Source organism: Orbicella franksi, chromosome 4, assembly GCF_964199315.1.
Source record: "Orbicella franksi chromosome 4, jaOrbFran1.1, whole genome shotgun sequence".
In the NCBI taxonomy this organism is placed as follows: domain Eukaryota; kingdom Metazoa; phylum Cnidaria; class Anthozoa; order Scleractinia; family Merulinidae; genus Orbicella; species Orbicella franksi.
The window spans coordinates 31,925,240-31,948,340 of record NC_138148.1 but is presented as its reverse complement, the minus strand read 5'-3'; the positions used below and the strand labels follow the sequence as shown (position 1 = coordinate 31,948,340).

General features: G+C 37.6%; 2 protein-coding genes across 3 annotated transcripts; one reads left to right on the top strand and one right to left on the bottom strand.

Moving 5' to 3' along the window:
- Window positions 1–1,491: 1,491 nt before the first annotated feature.
- LOC145484004 (2-oxoisovalerate dehydrogenase subunit alpha, mitochondrial-like) lies at window positions 1,492–18,208 on the bottom strand. Its single transcript, XM_081462594.1, has 9 exons — window positions 18,076–18,208; window positions 17,809–18,000; window positions 16,595–16,681; window positions 15,490–15,760; window positions 15,079–15,223; window positions 13,981–14,042; window positions 13,531–13,672; window positions 12,721–12,819; window positions 1,492–3,204 (listed from the first exon to the last, which is right to left on the bottom strand). Exons 1-9 carry the CDS (start codon window positions 18,172–18,174, stop codon window positions 2,955–2,957), a joined length of 1,347 nt encoding a protein of 448 aa, XP_081318720.1. The 5' UTR covers window positions 18,175–18,208; the 3' UTR covers window positions 1,492–2,954.
- A 294-nt stretch (window positions 18,209–18,502) lies between these two features.
- Window positions 18,503–22,770, top strand: LOC145484010 (exosome complex component RRP46-like). Of its 2 annotated transcripts, XM_081462603.1 has the most exons (7): window positions 18,503–18,617; window positions 18,747–18,860; window positions 20,204–20,325; window positions 21,009–21,149; window positions 21,593–21,682; window positions 21,911–21,997; window positions 22,274–22,770. In XM_081462603.1, the coding sequence occupies exons 1-7, from the start codon at window positions 18,503–18,505 to the stop codon at window positions 22,304–22,306; spliced, it is 702 nt and encodes a 233-aa protein (XP_081318729.1). In that variant the 3' UTR covers window positions 22,307–22,770. The 2 variants fall into 2 exon arrangements, with proteins under 2 accessions (XP_081318729.1, XP_081318727.1); XM_081462601.1 differs by having other exon boundaries at window positions 21,911–22,770.
- The last annotated feature ends 331 nt before the right edge of the window (window positions 22,771–23,101 follow it).

The window sequence follows — 23,101 nt, the reverse complement described above, 5'->3', positions numbered from 1 at the left end:
TGCCAGACCAAACAAGTGCAATGCAAGCGTAACGCTGGATCAAGTACACTCTTGTCTTTTATTAAAAGAATATAGTTTTTCAGGCCGAGGCTGAATATCCTTATTTTTCTGCCCATGTTAGGCTGAAAATATTGTTGTGAATATTCTTCCAGGTTTAGACTGGTAGCTCATGACATTTCTGTTTTCGCATGTATTTGGTGTACATGTCTGGATGGTGTTAAAGCAGTTTTGGAGCCAGCCTGAAGGCATTAAAGCCTGATATGGCTACCCTGCAGAACAGGCGTAATTTTATCTTTTACGTATTTTTAATAGGCGAACTGAGGCGAAAGGGCGGCGAGCGAGTCGCGATTAGCGAGTCGAGCCTCGCGCAAATAACATTTTTTACCAGTTTTGGGACAACTTTAAAATCCCGTCACCCACCTACCATTTGAAAGAAACTGAGATGAAAATCACGTACGTTTGCCCATTTTCAAGAGTATCACAGAAATCCTAAAAAATTTTAAGAGTCTATATGGTTTTGGGGAACACTGTCTCAAAATTACAGACGTTTGTACGGATTTTAAACCATGTTTCAGTCTAGAACTCGGTCTCTGTTCACCCTAAAAGCATCAAACTTGGTCAAATGACTACTCTTAACGTGATCTTTCATGTTGTGGTGTCAGTTTATCGATTGGTTAAAATGTGAAACTCGCAATTTCGGAATGGCCTATAGGATTGGAAACAATTTTTAACGAAAATAAAACAAGACCGCGAGACAAGCTTAACTGTTAGTATTCTTTCTGTAATAGGAAAATATGTATGTGTATGAGTTTATGAACGTAGTAATCGCTAATAATCTAAATACAATCGACAAGGATCTTAAAACTTTCGGTGATGTACAAGGCTTAGAATTCACATACTGTCGCCCAGATGCAGTATAATTGATTCATTGAGCGCTACAACGAAGCTGTACCTGCAAGGATTGGCGTTTCCAATATGTTATGCGAAGGCATCCAAATACTGACTCACTGGCAGTCATTCTACATAATATTCAGTTTCTCTTTTCCTTTTTCTAGGACATGATGTTGACAAAGAGTCTTTAACGAAATGACGGCCTTAACTTAATGAACACAATGATTAGTTGGAGAAATATATATGCCGGGGAAGTAATTGAACTGAAATAACAATGTGACAAGAGGATAAACAAAGGATGATCATTCAAAACTGTTTCTCTCATTTTCTGTCTTTATTAATAATGCTAAAACGAGGAAAAGAAACTTAAAGTCAAAGGGGCCTGCAACCACATGGCTTTCTTGAGCGCAAAAAACCGATCTTAGCAATAGCGCATCACCGTAATTAGAATATAATGTGTTACAATGTTCTCCAAAAGAGGAAAATAAATTGACACTTGTGCCCACTTTACACTAGCCAAGGTGATGGTAAAAGCCGAAAGTGTCTAATTTTTCGCTATATTTTCCTAAGAGAGGAAGTAATTCCTCTAAAGTTATTTACATGCATGGTAGCCAATTATTCCTTAGATCATCACGCGCACCTCTCAGGAAATAAGCAATCCTGCGACGCCGAGTTTGCCAGGCGAACACCACGAAACATCCACACACGCGCGTGGTAGCCCGCGAACACAGACGTATTTCTGGCTGTCACTTGGTTCCGCCGAACTTTCACGCATGGCAACATTTTCTGCGGAAGAACTGAGTACGATGTCTAAAAATAACTTTAGAGAGATTACCTTGGGAATAATGTCTATATGAGGGATGAACTCTCTTATTCTTCAACCTTTCTTGAGTCATCTGTTATGCGCTTCTTTACGTGCAAAGACGTTTTCGCGTTCTGTTTGCACTAAAGTGATTTGGGGCGCGAGTAAAAAAAATCGACGGAGTAGAGGGTGGTGGGGGTGAAGGGGTGGTGGAGTTGGGTGTCTCACTTGAGCAAACAAGTAAATGTTCAGCATCCAGATCCAGCCAATATTCTCTTTTTTTTCTGGTAAATCATTAAAGAACAGTGTTAAATTTAGTTTGTTTTGTTTTAATGCCACGTTGATTTCACTAATATCAAAAATAAGTTTACAAAGGTTACATTCCAGAAGTTTAATGCATTCTTTGAAAACATTATACGTACGGATTGAGGATTGAATTGTGTGAAAATCAAAGACCTGTCAGACTCAAAATAATAGTAGAAAAACTATCTTTTTAAAATTTTTTTTTTTTTCCGACTTACAATTAAAAAATACTGACTGTAGGTACATTAAATACATCTTAGGATTTTACAAGCCAGAAGACAGAAGTAGCATGTGATAGTCACGCTTACATATAACATTTAGCTCTGTGACGTCTCGTTTGGCCATGACTAACAAGCTATGTTACCAACCAAAGATGCACAGCGACTCGTCCAAAAAGATTTTCCCACGCTAAAGTTTAAAATAGAACGGCTTAAAAAATGTTGGTCTACTTTGCAGAAATACTTTAAATACTTAATTTCGTTTACTCACTACACCTGGCCTATGACTGAAACCTCCTGCTGTAAAGAAGCCCTTGACGATCTTACTGAAATAAATATCACAGAAATGCAATCTCTCCAAAGATCATGGCCGTTTACAGAATTCTTACAGAAACAACAGGCCTTTAGATTCTATAGACATAGGCCTGTTCTTGACCCAGCCTTGATTTCACTGCCCAAGAGGGTAGACTCGTTTTCTTAAACAACAGTTTTTAACTGTTATTAGTGACGTTCAAAAAGTTAGCTTGTACTGTAAACATTTGAACATGTCTGTGCTGTAGATTTTCCTAAAACGAGTTAATCGTTCTTTGAACGTACACAAACAGCATTGTCCTTACATTATTCGATTTGAGCTTCGAACCTGGAGATCAACCTTAATCTCACGCTCTCTCTCCGTTGCGTCCCTAGAGACTAGGGAAGGCAAAGGAGAGAGAGAGTCTGGGATCGAGTTTGCCTCAAGATTAATCGTCTTTGGCATAAAGTTCAGTGGGGTACTCATGGGGATATTTTGCCACATGATCCATACACTCCTGGTGCTGTTTTTTCAGGCGGGAAGGCAGAGTGTCATATACATCTTGGAACATTTCTTTGACAGGTGGTTTGAGAGCTTTTTCAGCTCTGGAAAAGGCTGCCATGACTTGCTGACGGGCATCACGCTTCCACTCCTCTTCCATGTTAGTGTCCCACCATTCTTTGTTCTCCATGTACTGTCTGGATAATAAATGTCAGTTTATAATTAACAATTAAATTATGAACTCGGGATTACTATTGCATGGGCACAGCACGTATAGAAATACGTATAGAGGCAGAACGTATACGTATGGCAGCACGTATAGCAGCACGTATAGAGGCCGACGCGCTGACCGTTCGGCCACGCTGCCTCTATACTAACCTGCAGAACAGGCGTAATTTTTTTGCGTATTTTAGGCGAACAGAGACGAAAGCGAGGCGAGCGCGAGGGGAAGAGCGCGAAAAAAATAACCAATTGGGTAGCCAAGTTCATATTTGAACGCCGGAACAGCTTGAACAATGGTATGCGTACAGGCGTTATTTTTTTCGCGCGCTCGCCTCGCTTTCGCCTCTGTTCGCCTGAAATACGCAAAAAAAATTACGCCTGTTCTGCAGGTTAGTATAGAGGCAGCGTGGCCGAACGGTCAGCGCGTCGGACTCCCAGTCAAGCGGTCCCCGGTTGGAGCCCCGCTCACTACCTCGATCTGTTCCTCGGTAGCCCCGAGTTTTTAGTTCCCAAATTCTTGGCCACGCTTGTAAATAGCCAATTGTTTTGGGATTCTTAACAATGTTATGTTCAATTTGAATTATTTGTTTCAGTTGTTTGCTCGGCCCCACTAGCGCTTACTGCCGTGGGTACATTAAGGCTATATTTCTTCATTTTTATGAATGATTTAACTGTTTTAGTATAAATCTGCTAGCCTAAATCTTCTTTTCTTCTTCAGTACCACTGGAAAAGTTGAAAATTTACATGGACATGTCAATTTTAATTTACAGCATGTAAATATTGATTTACATTCTTTGTAAATTACAATTTACATGTTAGGGTTTTGTAAAATAAATTTACAGGAAATTTACAGCTTTTAGTACAGCATGTAAATGTTCTGTAAATAGTGATTTACATTGTTTTTGTCGACAATGATCATTTGAAGAACATGTAAAAACCTGTAAAATATTTTACGCACTTTTACAGTATCTGCCTTTGTAAAAAACATGTAAATTGCTTTGCTAAACCATGTAAGAAATGTGTAAATAATTCAAGCGAATGCTGTAAAAAGTCTGGAAATGTTATGTTTGTAACTCTGTAAAAACCATGTAAATGAAAAAAGGGGGCCTGTAAGAAACATGTAAAAACCATGTAAATGAAAAAAAGGGGCCTGTAAGAAACATGTAAAAACCATGTAAATGAAAAAAGGGGGCCTGTAAGAAACATTTAAAAACCATGTAAATGAAAAAAGGGGGCCTGTAAGAAACATGTAAAAACCATGTCAATGAAAAAAGGGGGCCTGTAAGAAACATGTAAAAACCATGTCAATGAAAAAAGGGGGCCTGTAAGAAACATATAAAAACCATGTCAATGAAAAAAAGGGGGCCTGCAAGAAACATGTAAAAACCATGTAAATGGAAAACCTAGAAGTTGCACGGGTGCAGTGAGGGGCTGTAAATAGCCTGCTAAAAACATGTAAATTAAAAAGGGGGACCTTACAAAGGCTGTGAAAACAATCTGAATGAGATAAAGGGGGCTTTTCGAAAAACTGTTAAGACCCCGTTAATGTAAAATGGAGACTCTTAGAACAAAAAGATCTAAATTTAAGAGAAGGCCTGCCTAAACCCTGCAAAAACCATGTAACGGAAAAGTGGGCTTATTTAATATAACTCTGGTGTAACGGTTCAACCAACGGAGACCGTTGAAATGATGTAAATTCCAAGTTACCGACAGGTTCGCTATCCTCTTGGAAACGGTTGGTTGGATTTTGCAAAGAAATAAATGAAAAGTTACCCCGGCCAGGTTAAACTTGGGGGGACGGGGTGGGGGGGGGGGGGGGGGAGAGAGAGGAAGAGTTGTCTCGGGTAACCGAGAACATATAAATGGGACCTTTTAAAGGCGCGTAAAGTTAAAATGTAACACCGCCCTAAAGCTCCGTAAACCTACCGTGAAGCCTCCATTAAGGTGCCTTTTACGTTGAAGCATTTGAACTTCTCTAAAATCCAAGTGTGTGCTATAGTTTGCTTTAAATTGAAGTTGGGTTAGAAGGTATGCACCAAACTAAATCGCTGCATTGATCGACACCGCACTAAGCTGTCTTCTTGTGAACTTTCCGCGCATCCACAACGACAAATTCTATTCTATTCTAGAGTAACTAGAATTGTTACTGCACATGCAGGCGTCCCAAGCTTACGTCTCTAGAAAAGAGAAAAATTAATTCTCGGACACGTACGTATTCATTCATGAAGGACCATGAAAGCGTCACGTGTTGTGTGAGCTCAAGACGGAAAGAGCCCCGGTGACCGAGTTTGAACTGACGCGAGTTAGGTTAGGCAGGGAACCATAAGGGACACAGCCGGCCCAACGACCGTTTTCTCTCTAATGCTTTGAAACGCTGTTTTAGGCTATCTGGTGTACTTTCAAAGCTCTGTAGGTTAATTTTAGGTTGCGCAAAAAAAAAAAAATTATCTGTTCGGTTATTCTAGAGGAGCTTGTGTATCTCGTACTTATTAGGGCTTTTTTGTCCATTTCCCGAAAACGTTAGGACTTATCGCCTTTACGAAAATGATAGCTGACTTTTTTTCGGTACCCAAAATGACATTTTGTTTTTTTGTTTTGTTTTGTGTTTTTTTTTTTTTTTTTTTTTTTGTGATTTCTACCGTTCTGTGCTTTCATTGCCGTCACTGTTATCCCAGTCCCTTTGTAAGAGCATACCAGCCTTGTGAGTGCCCGATCTCCAACAAACAGGAATCAGCGGTCTTCATGTTAGGTACCAGGTCCTCTCGGTTCTCCCGCCATGTTTGGCAGTTCGTTGGAACCTGCATCGAACTCGAGCTCTGTTTTACGGGCCAAAATCCACTCTACCTTCGCTTCGTCATCGTGCACGGTTTCAAGGCAAAGTTTTCCCTTACCCAGAAGCTGAAGATAGCGATCACAGGCAACAACAACAGGTAAGCAAGTTTTGCATAAATTGAACGAGTATAGTAAAGTTACGTCAAGATACGTATACATTTCGTTTTGCCTTTGGTTGTGAATGTGTCATTATCAAGGAGAAGTTACATTGCTTGTGGAATCGACTTTGTTGATGTTTACCTGCTGTGCATAAAGGGCTTTATTATCTGTTATTATCTGTTCTCGATAACCGAGTATGAGCATGCGACATTTGTTATTGGCTTATTGGCTGATGCGTTCTCTTGTAAGGTTATGTTGCCCTCTGATGTGAATGCTAGTAAGCTAAAATGTAATGTGCCATCTTCAGCAGAGAAATTTTTCTTATGCTAGTGTAAGTATTCTGAAGTTACTCAAGTATCTACAGTTGTACCTACATGCAAGTTACAATATGCTACACAACTGTACATGGACATTGCACCCACTGGTGCTGATAGTAAGCTAAACGTTGTGAATTTTTCTTTCACAAAAAAAAACACCACGATACTTTATAAAGAGGTATACATGTACCTCAAACTGTCATGAAAACTACACAGGACTTGAAAAAAAAAAGGAAGAGTAACTTGCCCAGGCAGGAAAATCTACTTGTCTTGGACGACACAGTATAGTCAATTGATTATTTCATAACAATCAATAGGAATTAGTCAATGATATCAGAAATCAATAAAAGAATTCGTCATGAGTAATCGATTGTGATCAAATTTTCAATAAGCATTATCAATTTTGCTGATACTAGCTTATCTTTTAAGCAACATTTAATAAGGAAGAAATGAACAAAAGATATAAAGTGAAATATGAAATCATCAATACAATTGCATAAAAACATAACATTGTATCTTGTAAACAGAATATTTTGCTGGCATACATGTATCGGGGACTATGTTTTGGGGATCTTTGGTAGTGCCTTTGAAATCTACATAAAAAAGTTACAATCAAACATTTTGTTGAGGGACACAATTTTTCTACAGTTTATGTGAACTAACAAAGAGAGGCCAACTTTCAATTGATTCTCTAATGACTGATAAATTTGGTAAAATCAAATTGATAACTTGAAACTTCTCTAGCATGTGAGTATGAATTTCTTTCCATTGATTGATAGCACTGATAACACTTACATTAATTTCAATTTATTGATTTATATCAATTTATGGATCAATTTCAATCAATTGCCTTACCCTGGGATGACCAGACAGCATTTTAGAGACCTGTTACAGCTGTACATTTTACTTGTACGAAATTGGGCTCTTACCAAATACATGCAGGTTTCATGTGTCATGCATCTGTTCATTCATCTGTAGCAGGGCAGGAAAAAAAATTGTAAGTCACTTGCCCACTGGGCCAGTCAATTTCAGTTTTCACTTGCCCCCATTTAAATATTGGTTGTCAGTGTGATGGCCAGTAAGGAAATCAGAGGACAAATGCGAATGAAGTATGCTCGGATTCCTAACTAATTCTTGCTTTCAACCTAATAATTAAGTAATCTTTAGGTCTTAAGTTTTGAAATGGAATGACTGGAAATTATCATTTATCAAGCTGGCATTTTTAGTCAGACTCACAAGACTACTGAGGCTACATGGTAATTTCACTTGCCCACCGGGCCACTGAACTTCTATTTTCACTTGCCCAAGAGCAAAATTTACTTGGCTGAGGAAATCAGACCTGGTTTTTTCCTGCCCTGAGTAGATCACAGATAACACCAAAATGTGGTAAAAACAAAAAATATTCACATAACCCATTACCAGAGTGTGTCACTGAATCTGTGAATTTTTCAGGCGTGTGTTACTGATGTTCTTACCACATTTTGATGTCTTCAGTGATCTATTACTGAACAGATGCGCGACAACGTAGAATCTATCTGCTTCGTAATACATAACAAAGAAACAAAAACAAACATTTATGACATCAGCTGTACCTTTGTCCACCAATAGAGCATAAGTGCGTGTAAGAAACAATCAAATTGTGCCTGCAAATAACTTGACTTATTATTTAAACATTGTTTGATAGGAGTTTGATTTATTGTGCATGAATATTACGATGTAGAAGATAGTGAACATTGAATATTTACTGCCACACATTTTGAGTTTAGTTCTTCTACATCCTCTGACATTCAGTGCCTTCCAATCAGAGATGCCAAGTTTTTGTCACACAGTAGCTACAGATGTAGATGTAAGATCTGTTTGATTGATGAATATTCAGGGCTCAAAATAATGGCCGGTCAACGAGCAATGTCTGGCCAGAATGGTGACTTGAATGGCCAAAAACTTCACTCACCGGTCATGTTGACCAGTCATGTCATGTTGAGACGGTCACGTTGTTCATTCTTGAATAAACAATCAAATCCCCAACTGTAAATCTGAGAGTTTTAAATCTCTTTTTTATTATGACCTCTAATGAAAACATACACCAATGCATACATGTATCTGTTCGAACGGCTAAAGACCATTCGCTTGCTGTTTGTCATGCGTTCAAGATCAATAGGAATGCCATTCAAGTGACGGGTTAAATCCGTTCAGAAAAATATTAAGCCAATTTTTAAATGGTCTAGCAGTGACTGGAACAAACAAACTCTATTTGTGGGTTTAATTTGGCTCACATTACATGTACTTGATTTTTGCATAAATATCGTGACCGGTCAGAAACGAGACGTGACAGAGCTAAAATTACTTTGGCCAGTCAACATGACCGGCTACAGTCCAATTTCAAAGGTCACAGTATAAATTGGAATGATAACAAACAAAATAATAACTCCAATGTAAAATTCACTGATTGATATCATACACAGAATTTGCTGATTCGTACTCAGACATAACTTATCTTATTTAACGAAATGTTTTATGTTACTTGTAGGATGAAGTAAAATTGAGAGTGGTCAATACTTGCATACTCCTTGGCATTGATGCTTGATCAGGAAAAAATCAGCCACTGAGAAGTCTACAGTACTTATGACTCTATAAGGGGTCCAAGGCCCATTTCTTGAAGGCCCTGGAAACTTTTCGGGCCCACAAAGCCATCTTTAATTGATCTGTGTCTAAAAACTAAGAGCTGTATATGCCTGAAACTTCTTGTGTGAAGGAAACCTCTGTTCATATTGAGAATAAGCGATTAAAACAGCTCTGTAAGCATAAGATTTCAGATTTTGGTATGGCTTTCTGGGTGCAAAAACTTTTTGGAACCTTCGAGAAATGGGCGCCTGGTGCATTACAGTCTAACGTGGTGACCTTCAACACTTTGATATGCTCTGGCAGCTTTCTGGCATAAATTCAACCACTTTAAACATTATTTTTAATGCTTTGAAGTATCACTTACCTGTGTTAATGAATTAGCATTAAATTTAAATATCTTAGATTGCTAGGTTGATTCTTACTGTTCAATACAGCAGCTATAAGATTTCATCATAAAAAGCAAAGGCTATGTTTACATACGTGTACCAGAACAGTAATTTATTAACTTATGTTGTATTACGGGAACTATGGTACTAGATAGGCCTTTCAATTTCAACAGGCCCTTATGAATTGTTGTTGTTGTTGTTCTTTTTTTTTTGTTTACAGTACAGTTTTTTATCACAAAAAAAGGAAAATTTTGGATCTTCACCAGTCTGGATATTGTTTACAGTGAATGTTTTGTCAGGGGTCCAAAATGTTTGTACTGTATGGATTCTGTACAGTTTTGGAAAAATAAGGAAACTGTGACGTTGTAAACATAGCCTAAAAGATGTCAGAAGCCTTGTTTTATGTTATGCAATGTAGTATTCCTTTGGCATGAATGTTTTTATGATGAATTTAAAATGTCAACCTCTATCTTGTGGTAAATGTTTTTTCTCCCTATTTTCTGTTATTTCAAAGGGACAATTCACTCTATGAAAAAAGTTGATCAATACTTCACACTTACATTGCAGTAATTTTCATAATAAGGTAAAGGTAAAGTCTGCATACGAGCCACGTGGCCCAACAGGCTGGAGCTTATCCTGCTTTCTGTAGCAGGAAGCGACTAGGACTATTTCTGCTCCCCCTAGATGAGATGCCAGTTCAGTGTAGGGTTACCCCACCATTAAATTCGCTGCTACCCACTTATACACCTGGGTGGAGAGGCACTGAGTAAAGTGTGCTGCTCAACAACACAACAGAACATACCTGCCTAGAGCTTGAACCCAGATCGCTCAATCAGGAGTTGAGCGCACTACATGTAACCACGAGGCCATGATGCCTCCCCCATTTCTCATTATTAAGGCCAGTTTAATCCTACATTAATTACTTAGTAAGAAAAAACAGTTTATTCATTCATTTTATGACAAAGGTATTATCATTATGTTGCATTTGACTTTGTGGATTTAGTATATATTTAAGACAGGTATCCATTCGCAAACAATTTTAATTTAGTAATACACCTAAATTGCAAAATTTTCACTAGTTGTAGCTGACAACAGTATAGTTCTTAATCATTTTATTATTTATGAATTAAATAGGGCTCAATATGACATGGTTTCGCACAATCTTGAAAAGGTCTTGAATTTTAGTAGTCTTCTCGAAAAGTGCTTGAATTCGGTTAAAGGAGCTCAGTCATGGTATTTTAAAATATTTTGGCCATGCACAAAATTACATTTAAGTCGTCTTTTTATGGATAGATAGAAAAGAAAACATGTTTTATTTGTTGCAATGTATACATTGTAAACCTTATTCATGGCATATAAAAACTGTTTGAATTTTACTGAGTTTGTTCTGATTGCAATAAATTTCTGATTCTGTATAAATTTGCATATTTTCTACTATTATAATTAAGGTCAACAGATTTGATTACAATAAAACAGTACATTCCATGCATTTTTCTTCAAGTTATTATTTGCAAGTCATTTATCGTACAGGGTTTCTGCCTCCCTTTTTCGATTTCCATGTTATTTACAGGCTCCCTTTTTTCAATTTACATGTTATTTACAGGCTCCCTTTTTCAATTTACATGTTATTTACAGGTTCCCTTTTTCGATTTCCATGTTATTTACAGGCTCCCTTTTTCCATTTACATGCTATTTACAGGCTCCCTTTTTCGATTTCCATGTTATTTACAGGCTCCCTTTTTCCATTTACATGTTATTTACAGGCTCCCTTTTTCCATTTACGTGTTATTTACAGGCTCCCTTTTTCCATTTACATGTTATTTACAGGCTCCCTTTTTCCATTTACATGTTATTTACAGGCTCCCATCTTCGATTTACATGTTATTTACAGGCTCCCTTTTTCCATTTACATGTTATTTACAGGCTCCCTTTTTTGATTTACATGTTCTTTATGGGCTCCTTTTTTGATTTCCATGTTATTTACAGACTCCCTTTTTCGATTTACACGTTATTTACAGGCTCCCTTTTTCGATGTACATGTTATTTACAGGCTCCCTTTTTCGATTTACATGTTATTTACAGGCTCCCTTCTTCGATTTACATGTTATTTACAGGCTCCGGTTTTCATTTTCCATGTTATTTACAGCCTCCCTTTTTTTATTTACATGTTGTTTACAGCCTCCCCTTTTTTATTTACATGTTTTTTACAGTATTATGGCACCCTCCCTGTATTAAATTTACATGTTATTTACGGGTTTCCAGGTTGAATCACAAGAAATTTACAGGCTATTTACAGTATTTGCAGGAACAGTTTACATGTTATTTACATGATCTTAGCCCTTTGCTTTGAAACATTTACAGTGTTTTCTTCATCATTTACATGTTTCACTTAAAATATTTACATGTTATTTACATGAAACCTCCAAAACATGTAAAAGGGGAAAAATCATGTAAATTATTCTTTACAGTCTTTTTTTGGTTATTTACATGTTAATTACATGTTATTTACATACTCTGTAAATTTTCAACTTTTCCAGTGTACCAAATTTCTTCTTCACTCTCAACTTTTATGAGGTAATAATTCAGTTAATAAGGCCAAAGGTCGAATAAAAAAAACTAGTAGCCATTTATACACTCTGATACACTTGGGTGGAGAAAGGCGAGGTGAAATTAAGCATCTTGCCTATAAAGCACCGGCCAAACGTTCGCAACATTTGAACGCAACATATCCCAACATTGTTGCGCGCGTTTGGTCACCCTGTTGCGACGTGTTGCAAAATGTTGGGTATTGAAAATCGAACAAGTGCGCATGCCTGGGCGCAACATTGTTGCACTGTGCTGGCCAAACGGCTACAACATCATGCAACATCCGCAAATGTTGCATGAAAAATTTGACCATTTTCAAATTTGAGCCAACAACACCCAACATGTCGCAACACGTCGCAACAGGGTGGCCAAACGCACGCAACATGTGGCTCCCAACAATGTTGCGACATGTTGCGTCGAAATGTTGCGATCGTTTGGCCGGGGTTTAAAACACAACATGATGACCCTGCGAAGAGCTTACAACCCGAGCCTGTGGATGTGAAATTTGATATATTAACCATCTCGGGCTAGGAAACACTGTAAAACATAGATAATATACAGGCACAGAGAAAACTGGAAGTATCCAATTTGATACGTGTTGCACAATAATTTGGTGCTGTTCCGTGAGTTGGTTACTCCAAGCACATACCTAAGCCTCCCAATAGGGTGGTCCTCTTTGTCCCAGTAATTGACTTCCTTCAGAGAGCGGTACACCGAGGAATCATCACTTGTACTGTGGTGGCCAATTCTGTGAAAACATATTACATTGTAATTATTTATTGTTTACTCTTATGCTGCTTACAAAGCTCAAGATAGGTGAGATCAAGTAATCTTAAGAGGAAGGAAGTAAACATGGTTCATCCCAGATCTCAGGCCATTCAGGGACTTTTCAAGGACAAAGCAACAAGATTCAAGAACTTGCATAATTTTCCTCAGAATGACATGGAAAATGTGTTTAGGTAGCTATGGTTGTTAATACAAAATACTGAATTCTCAGGCCCATCTGAAGGCAGGATTACTTTGAATTACTTATATGCTAACTTACTTATAGCAGGTACAGTACTCGACATAAAAACCCTTCAACTCCTGAATCATCAAAATCAACTTTTTGAATTAACAATAATCCCCAGGGGCAGGGGGGACTCCCATGTGAAAAGGCAGGGGATGCTCATAATTGAAAAATTGGGGTTCAACCTCTAAAGGAGACCTATCTGGGTACGGCTAATAAGCTTTATTTGACCCGCATGAAACATGCCACTTCAAAAAGGATATGACAGCATTTTTTTTTTATATATCTTTGAGTGCAAACATTTCTCAATAGTGGTGTTCCCTTGAGCACATTAAGCGAGATCAGAATTCATGATTTACAAGCCTAAGCAAGATGACGATCAGCCCTGACATTTTGACATGGGAGTCCTCCAGGCATTGTAATTGTTTCACCATCACTACTCTATCTAACCTGTAAGTCATAGCCTCAACCATGACTGGTCTTGACTGATTCACTGCAATCTCACGAGCTGCTTTGGTGACATTATAAACGGCAAAGACATCGTTACCATCCACACGAATTGCTTTCATCCCATAACCCCTGCCACGTCCAGCTACAGAAACAGATATCAGACAAAGTTAAATCACACAGGGTGAGTAAAATAATAATAAAAACATCTCAGGGGTTTCAATGAGTTTTTAAGCAGATGGCAAAAACTGTGCATTAGCCAGCAGATAACAGTTTAATTTTGACTAAAATGTTTAACAGTTTTAGGGAAAGTTGGTATGAAATTTGCTTGGTTAAGATCTTAGATAGGCTTTATAGAAGCAGAATAGTGTGAAGAAGTCCTGTCAAGAATATCTTATTTTGAGTTGGTGACAAACATTAGCCATGCATGTGTCTGAAGAAAAAAGCACAAACCTATTCCATCCCCTCGGTACTGATCAATGGTAGGAGTGGATATGGCATAACCATTGTTACGGCTGTTAAATAAGATGTTTTATCATTGTTAGACATAACATCCATGTAGGTAATAACCAGTAACTGTTGACCTTAATCATAAGGTAATAGGAGTTTCCATTAAAACTGAGCTAGAGCATTATGAATCGACAGCATGCACAGTTAATATGTTCATTCTTTGCCTACATGTACTTTTGCGGTGGATCTAGGTGGGTTTCAAGAGGTTCGGTTGAACCCCATAAATTTAAAAAAAAATGACACATTTTATAACATACTGACTTGGCCTCAGAATGCCAGAAATCCCATTTCCGAGGGCCTTTTAAAAATTTTATGGGGGACGATGCCCCCACAGGGGTTTTTCTACGGCAGTCCATATCTTGAAACCCCTTCTCCAAAATCCTGTATCCACCACAGTACTTAAGAAAAGGACTTAAAGGATTAAAGCCAAGTAATTACTCAGAGAAAACTCATTACAAAGGGAGATGTGGTGGACAATTCTCCTGTCACTGAGCTGCAGGAGGAACCAAGCATTTCCACAATCTCCTGACCAGAAAAAGGAAAGGCAGCCCTATTATTTTAATTACTTTCAATTTTGGAGCACCATAACCATGCCAGCCGTAGCCTAATATTCTCAGTCAGGCGGTTGATGTCACTCACTCTGCATATCCTTGGAGAGTGAGTGAGAGTAAAATTGTCTGGAATTTTCTTTTCATTTAACGGCCAGAAAGAAAATGAACAATCATGTAAAATTAAGGTAAGAATCTCTTTTTTTTTTTTGCACAAGACAAGCTAATGAATTGACAACCCACTACTACATCACAGAAATTACTTGAAAGCCATTAACGCTCATTTAACAAATTTTAAATAAATTATCTGTTGCAAAACTGTCATCAAACTGTATAGCATTCCCACTTCATGTGACGCAAAACTATTAATACTTTAACACTAGAATTATCTCACACCATGTTTGGAACCTATTTACATATGAAGAGAGAACAACTGGACATAATTTTACTCAAGTTTTGGATAAATACAGAATATATTTCTTTTTTTATTTACCAGAAGAAAATAACAGGAGCCTCCAGAGTTGCAGCAAAGTTAAAGGCAGCATGGGCATCTCCTTCACTGGCAGCTCCTTCTCCAAAATAACAGATGACGCAATTTCCAGTGCCTGCACGTTTTAAAGCATAGCCATATCCAGAGGCTGAAAAAAATTTTAGAAAATTAAATTAATTACTAACAGTAACTGTTTATCATAGACTTCACAATAGCTAGCGAATAAGTGAGAAAGCAAGGAAGCAAGGAAGGGAGCAAGCAAGCATGCAAGCTAGCAATTAACTAATATATTTAACATCAATAACAGGATGAGTGCACAAAGATACACTACATTACTTGATCATACAACACTGAAACAACACGTCCACTATAACTTAAGAAGACTGATGCTAAACCTTGCAATAGCGAACTAACCTTGAGGCATCTGAGTAGCCAGGGTAGAAGAAATCGTGACAAAATTGAGATCTTTTGAACCATAGTGGACAGGCATCTGCCGACCCTTGCCATTATCATATTGATTTGCATAACACTGGTTCATAAAGTTATCTAATGTGAATCCTCTCCATAGCAGGACACCAGCTTCACGGTACTGACCAAGTGCAACGTCCTCAGATGAAAGGGCTGCGGCACTACCAAAATGTGTTGCTTCTTCACCATAGCTTGTCATATAAAATGATATACGTCCCTGAAGTTGGAGATAAGGAAAAAAATCTCATAGACAATTCAAATATGTATCAAATGGATTTCTCACTGGAGCTTATCATGAAGAGTAATAATTCCAATAAAAATGCTATTTTAGGAGAACAGCAGATTTTTGCCAGGAATTTATTTATTTATTGTTAGGAATCAAGAGGCAGGAAACATGAAAATTAAAGTTGACACTGCACTTTGAGTTTTTGGAATTACTTTCATTGCTAAAGAGTACTTGTCAAACAATACTTGTTACAGGTGTCAACCCCTGTGTTTGCTAGGTAATCATAACATAAAAATTGTAACCATTCGCTAATAGTCAACCTTAAGCTTCTCCTGCAAAGAAATATCTCTCTAACCAGGTATTAAATCTGGACTAAAGATTGTCCACTTCAAGAAGCTCTAAATCCCAAGGAGGGGACTCTCCTATAAAAAGGAAGGGGTGGTTGTCGTACTTTTGGCTGTTAAAAATGCTGATTTGATACTTCTTAGGCCAAGGGTGTTCAACCTTAAAAGGTCCCACAGTGGGAGCTTTTGCAGTACCTTTTAAGGCATTGAGCTGAAAAAAGTCAGTGTCAGTTCAATGGTGTAGAAATGGTACTTCTTAAGGGTGAAAAAAATTTCAAGCAATGCCCACAAAACAGGATCTTGGTACCTCCTAGAGGTTCTTTTCAAAATTTCTGACAAGCATGCCCATCCTTTTCACAGCAAGTAAACTTTTTATATGGGAGTTGATCCCTCCCCCCAGGGTCTAATGGATCATGCTGCCTTGAAGTTATAGGAGACAAATATTTGTGAACATCACTCAGTCTTATCAGTTATTTATTACCTGTCGCTGAGACTCATATAGTATACGGTCCATTGTATTCAACAGAGTCATCTTCTTGTACATATCCTGTATTACTTCTTTGTCCAGCTACAAAGCATCAAATAAATTGAAAAAAAAAAGAACTCAAAATATCAGTGATCTTAACCTCAGAAGTGAGTCAATGATTTTGACGCTGATAGAAATATAGAAATTTAATTCTATTTATGATGAATAATTATATTTGTGTTGGTTTTTCTTGCAAACAATCACATCACATTGAGAAACTGGCAAACAAGTGTACCTTGAGAAAGAAGCAACGGATTGAGTTTAAGGTGGCTCAAAACAGTTTCCAACACTTAGATTTTGATGGGTTGTTAGAACCACTCTTTATCACTTGACGCTACAATCATGGTATCAGAAAACTCCCCAATCATTGGTGAACACACTTTTGGCAAAGTTTAAAAAAATTCTGTACATAGGGTTCAAAGCCACCATAAATTTTTGCAAATGCAATTGCAGTTCCCAATTAAGAAATCTTTTAATTCAACCTATCAACTTTTAACTCAAACTTTCCAAGGGACACTACTTTCTGCTTCATTGACATAGAAGAAGTATTATTTCATTCTATATAAGGAGAGAGTGAAGTCTAACAGAACTTGGTTACTTGCCCAATCTGAAAGTTGCAAGTTGCTTTGAGAAAAATATCAATTTATTTTAGAACATTGTGCTGCAACACTGCAGAGTTCCCATCAAAAGAATATACAGTTTGAATGCAAATACAACAATTAATAGATATGACACCATGTAAGGTAAAAAAAGAAGAGACTGTGGTAATGGTGAATTGCTGTCAGTAGTAGACCACATAAAGGATTATGGTACAAAATCTACAATTTTTATGCGTTTTAACCCCTACCAAATGATTATTTTCTGTTTAAAGAACAACAAGTGCGCGATTGTGTTTTGTGGAAGAACAGACAATAATGGAACATTAAATTATGCAGCATCTGTGTTGACCCAACCTCCAACACTCCCCCAAACCGACGTCGAAATGTCGCGTTTCATTTCTAAACAAACAAACGTTGGCTCAAAAATTCGCCATTACGTTATAAGATTTCGGCCTTCCCGGGTATACATATAGGATCTAAGGTCTGGCACTAAATTTATGAGATTTGTAATAGATCGATCTTACAACAGGCTAAATAAATGTTCGAATATAAGCTTAAATTTAAGCTTACCTTAGGATCGTGTGCTTCATCAAACACTTTTCCGTTCCGATCCATGACACGATACACAGGAATGACTCCGCCATCGTCTGGATCATCGAATTCCAACTTTTCGGTGTAATATGAATTCAGAGCGCCCGGAAATCTTGGCTTGTCTTGATGTTCATGTTCGGGATTTCCCGCTCCAGTGCTGTACGAACTCAACTGTAGAAGATGAATTAGCAAAATCATTGCTGATATTTTCCTGATCAAGAAAGGAAGATAACACAGTTAACTTACTCTTAAGGTCTTGAAGGTATTGGGTAGTGTCTTAAGATGGAAAAATTTGCTGCCAAAGCGAGGAAGCACTGCTCTTACAAGCCACGTTGAGGCAGCCATCTTAGTACCCTAGCGTACCCCTGGTGACTAGAAAACTCGTCACAGGTAGGCCAGGGGACGGGTAGGGCTGGATATTTCTGGGAGTGGTGTATGTGATTTTATTGGGAGAAGGGAGAGCATTTGTTGCTTACTCTCTTATACGCTGTAACTGTAGAGGTTGAGTTCAATATATTTGCGGGGAATAATGTTTTAAAAATTGCTAGAGAATTCATTTGAAAGGCATTATGAAAAAAAAGTTTTGATGACAACCTAACCTTACCCTACCCTACTAAAATTTACAATGTCCAGAATTCTCATGTGAGCCCGCAAACATATCCAGAAATTCAAAATGGCGGACGAAGCTTTGGATGAGAATTTTCCACGTTATTCATCAGAACTAAGATCTATGCGATGTGAACAGAGTCTTTTGAACAAAACAGACGGATCAGCAAGCTTTATGCAAGGTAATATTTCGTATTTGTTTATCCCGACGTTATCAAAGTTAATTGAACTAATCATAGGCTGGCATATATATTGTTTACACACGTTCTTGGCATGGCATCACCATGGGTTGCTAAATATCACTGTTTCAGGAAATACTCAAGTGATTGCGGCAGCATATGGTCCCGCAGAGGTCAGAGCAAGCAAAGAACTCATAGATAAAGCTACCTTGGAAGTTGTTTTCAGACCCAAAGTTGGTATGCCAGGTGAGCAGTTATGACCAAAAAGACACTGTTTATGGTCTTTATGGTTGTATCTCCAAAATAAAGAACTATCCCCACCAACTCTCGTGCCTGCGCTGTTGAAAACATCAGTATTTTACTCACTCACGCCTACAGACTAACTTCTTACACCTAGCTGAAACAAAATTGAGCTACTACAACCTAAACTGACACACTTTCAAAAAGTATATAGCTAGTCAAACCGGCCCAAGAAAAGACCGTGTAAATGACGGGACACTTACCTCACTCAATTCCCAGATTTTTGAGGGGAAACATTTTGAAAAATGCTGGTTCAATTGTGAAGGTGTTTTGTTTGGTGAAACAAAACTGCAACTGACACCAGGAAATATCTTCCAAAATATGGCCAGTTTTATAAACCCAGATGTAATATATTTTAAACCCTCGAGACAGTGTTTCATCGGGATATCAAAACACTGAGAAGAGAGTTGACGTGCAGCGGAGTATTTTTGTCGAAATTCAAGGTGTTTGGATAGCCGATGAAACACTGTCTCGAGTGTTTGATATATCTTCTCAATCAAAACAAAAAGTAAGGAGTAAACTGAGAACTAAAATCATCAAAATCTATGCTAAGTAAGACTGGATATCAAAACTTCCTTCATGGTTGTGATTTTCTTTGTTTTAACTTGATGAATTATTAATGAGTCTGAGAAGATACTTTCTTGTACTCATTAATAGTTCATCAAGTTAAATTAAAGACAATCAACCGTGAAGGAGGTTTGGATATCTGATCTTAATTAGCATGGATTTTAACGGAACAGCGGAATGACAGCTCCCCTGTTCTGTCAATCCACCATTTTGGCTTTTAGGGTCACTCCCTAAAACGTCTTTGCTGATCCAATTGTCAAATACTCTAAGTATCTAAAATTTACCCAAAATCCGCTAGCTAAATAGGTATGAAAGTAATAAACAGTTTCTTTTGTATCTGTAAGATTGCAAGGGTCCACAAAATTTTATTTGAGCCATTCCTATACAAAACAGAATTATAGTAACTTTCTGGAGTTCCTTTCAAAATTTTAAATGATCACCTGTAGCCTGTAACTTTTGTATGTGATTTCTTCCCCCCAAGGTTTTTGCCTTACATTAAATCATATTTTCCCCCCCAGTGGATAGGAGTGTCAGAGCACCTACAGTCTATATAGCAGACCTTCGTCAGCATGGCAAAGCTAAAAGGTTTTCAACCTAACAAATTTAGTGACCAACATACTGTTCAAAAGAATTGCTGACATAGACCCATTTTGTTTTGAACTTGAGACTACGCAGTGTTGAATAACTGGTCTTCAGTTGCTGCAAATTTCTTAAATCCGCAGGCTGTGCAGAAAAACTGATGGAGAGGGTTATACGTAATAGCTGTGATCCAATTGTACTGACTTCCAGACACCCAAGATCATCCCTGACTGTTGTCATACAACTTGTTCAGGACTGTGGATCAGTATCCTAAATGTTATTGTCACTTATAGTCAGGTTGCCAAGTTTGTAAGGGATGTTAGGTCATTACAAGTTAACCACCAACATGTTTAAGTGTTAGAATGTACCATCCTGATACTTCCAACATTGATACTATTCAACTCAGTTTGCCTGTGTCAGATTTTGGATATTCTCATTTTTCATTAAGTTTTATTTGTCAATTTCTTTCATTGCTATGTGGCTGGGTTTTTTAAAATGTGATTTTTGTTGATTGATAAAATTTGATCAAGTTTTTGCCAGACATTTTAAGACTTCTCATGGTCTAGAGTTTATTGTTTCTTCGTTCATCATCAACAAAATATGTTTTGTCTTGGTTAATTCACTGTACATCAGATCATGCAGATGTAAGGCTGTGAATGTATTCTTTTACATTTTTTTCAGGGAACAGTTTCCTACATCATTATTTTATGGCTACAGGTACATTGCACAATTTTAATATTTATCAACAAAAAAATTCTGATCTTGTCAAACAATTCCTCACAAGGGCAAGGACTCAACCTTCTGATCTTAATAAAGACAGTGCTAACCAACAGACCAACATACCAAATGTATCAGGACTGGTTTACATTTCTAATATATTTCCCATTCTAATTCTGACCTAATAAATTATCAGTCTATGCACTTGTGTGCTTTCATTAACTGGCAAAGCTACTGTCCTGTGCCATCAATGCTGCCTGCATGGCTATGGTTGATGCTGGTTTCCCAATGAAGTGTCTGGTTTGTTCTGTGTCTTGTGCTTTGAGTGAAAATGGAGACATCCAATTGGATCCTACTCTGGAACAAGAAAAGGTATATTGCTAGAAGGTGCCATTTACATTCAAATAATAAGGGTGTCTCAAATTGAAATAAAGCAGCAGGGAGATTTCATAAAGTAGGCGGAGCGCTATTCCGTCAAGATGGTAGCAGCCTTGTGGGGAACAGTGTCGGAGTGGGTTACTCCCTCCTGCATAGAGTGCAAGGTGCAGGCCCTGAAAAATGTGTTGAAAATCTACATGTCTTGAGACCGTGCAGTCTGGTGCATTATTTTGTAGCACCCAGAAGTGATTTCCTTCCAAGTATCTGGCACAAATGCTTGAAGTACATGTAGCTGCCAACTTACATTGGGCATGCATGATATGTATTTTAATACATAAAGACACTGAGAAATGAGTAACATACACTCAGAAATGATATTTCATGTATAATTCATTTATACAAAGAAAGGGAAATTATACAACTCTTTTTTCTTACAGTCAGCCTCAGCGGTGATGACCTTTGCTTTTGATAGTGTCAATAAAAATGTGATGACATCCTCAACAACAGGCAGTTTTACAGTACAAGAGGTAAAAATGTAAAAACTAGACATTCACGTAGACAGCTTATTCAAAACCTAGGAAAGTCATCCTTTTTTATTGTCTTTTCATTTTCCAAGTTGTTAATACAAAAAAGAATTATACAAAACGAATGTCGGTTATCTTTTGATATTAAATATTCAGTATAGTTATTATGATGTAATTTATTACGCTAGTGTATTAATAATTTTATTTATCAATTCAAGTGATCTTTTTCAGTATGAGAAGTGCTTAGAAGCATGTCGGAGTGCTGCTACCAAACTTTTTGACTTCTTCAGGCTGTCTGTGGAAAGAAAGCTTTCCAAGGTAGAACAACTTACATTGATGTCCTTTTCAGTCATATTTTCAGGAACAAGATGTTGTAGAGTTGTGCTCAAACTAATCTGTGTTTCATTAACAATAGCTGACTAGTCATGACACATAAAAAAATGTTTCTTGGCATGTTGTAACATACCGTCATCACATGCAACAAAGTTGTACTGTATACAAAAACTGAATTTGTCTGAATGATTCTTGGCCACATTCAATCAGACACTAATATATTGCATTTAATGTAATTATGATTTCTTTTTCTCTCAACAGGATGCAAAGTTCATGGACATAAACATTGCCTAATTTAAACATCATGGCATCAAGCAAGGTTTGCAGTTGACAAACTACATAGGACCAACTCATGTGTTACTTGAGCTGGGTATGGTATGCTGGTTAACTCTGTATTTTACAAATCACAGCTCACTGCTTTCTTGTGATTCAAGTGCTCAGTGATCATGTTAATCCAAAGGATTCATATCTAAGGGTAAGAAGATTATGGCCAACTTCCACTAACAAGAAATGAACAATAACAAGTGATGGCCAATGACGTGGTTTGCTGTAAAGATCAGCGATGCCGTCCTTTTGAAACAATTCAGTGGTATAGTAATAATATGGTTGGTAATTCAGACAAACAGGACAAAAAAATCAGGAATGTCTAAGTTCGCAACGCAAGTTTTTCATTACATCGGGACATTCAGCTTTCAATTCATGATCAGGATACCACGTGTTACCATTCATGCCGGTGATGGACTGCTTGGAGCAGTCATTTGACTTCTCCTTAAAGGGAAGAGCTGGTTTTGTAGTTACCTTGTGATGGTGGTAAAGTGCAATCTGTACTGATGACCTGTCATACATTGGAGCAGGAGAAGGGGGCTGGAAGGCCCAGTGATGAAATTTGTGAGGAGAGGGGTTGGAGAGAGAGAGAAAGGGCTGAAGGGAAGGGAGAGTAGAAAAACTGGGAAGTTTCGGGCTGTGGAAAATAATACAAATATACAATTGGCTAAATTTAGTCTGAAAGCAAATATTGAGAAGTGATCTCTGTGTGTATTGCAAAACAAAGTAAGAAAGAGCTACTTTTATAAGTACATAATAAAAATG

What these genes read in the sequence shown, in the direction of transcription:
- LOC145484004 (XM_081462594.1), bottom strand. Translation starts at nt 18,174, where the DNA reads ATGGCTGCCTCAACGTGGCTTGTAAGAGCAGTGCTTCCTCGCTTTGGC. An exon ending in ATGAAGCACACGATCCTAAG is followed by an intron (nt 16,682 to 17,808) that starts GTAAGCTTAAAT and finishes GATGCTTTGTAG; the next exon opens with CTGGACAAAGAAGTAATACA. An exon ending in CACCCTATTGGGAGGCTTAG is followed by an intron (nt 3,205 to 12,720) that starts GTATGTGCTTGG and finishes TTTATTATCCAG; the next exon opens with ACAGTACATGGAGAACAAAG.
- LOC145484010 (XM_081462601.1), top strand. Translation starts at nt 18,503, where the DNA reads ATGGCGGACGAAGCTTTGGATGAGAATTTTCCACGTTATTCATCAGAA. An exon ending in ATCAGCAAGCTTTATGCAAG is followed by an intron (nt 18,618 to 18,746) that starts GTAATATTTCGT and finishes TCACTGTTTCAG; the next exon opens with GAAATACTCAAGTGATTGCG. An exon ending in GCAGTTTTACAGTACAAGAG is followed by an intron (nt 21,683 to 21,910) that starts GTAAAAATGTAA and finishes GATCTTTTTCAG; the next exon opens with TATGAGAAGTGCTTAGAAGC.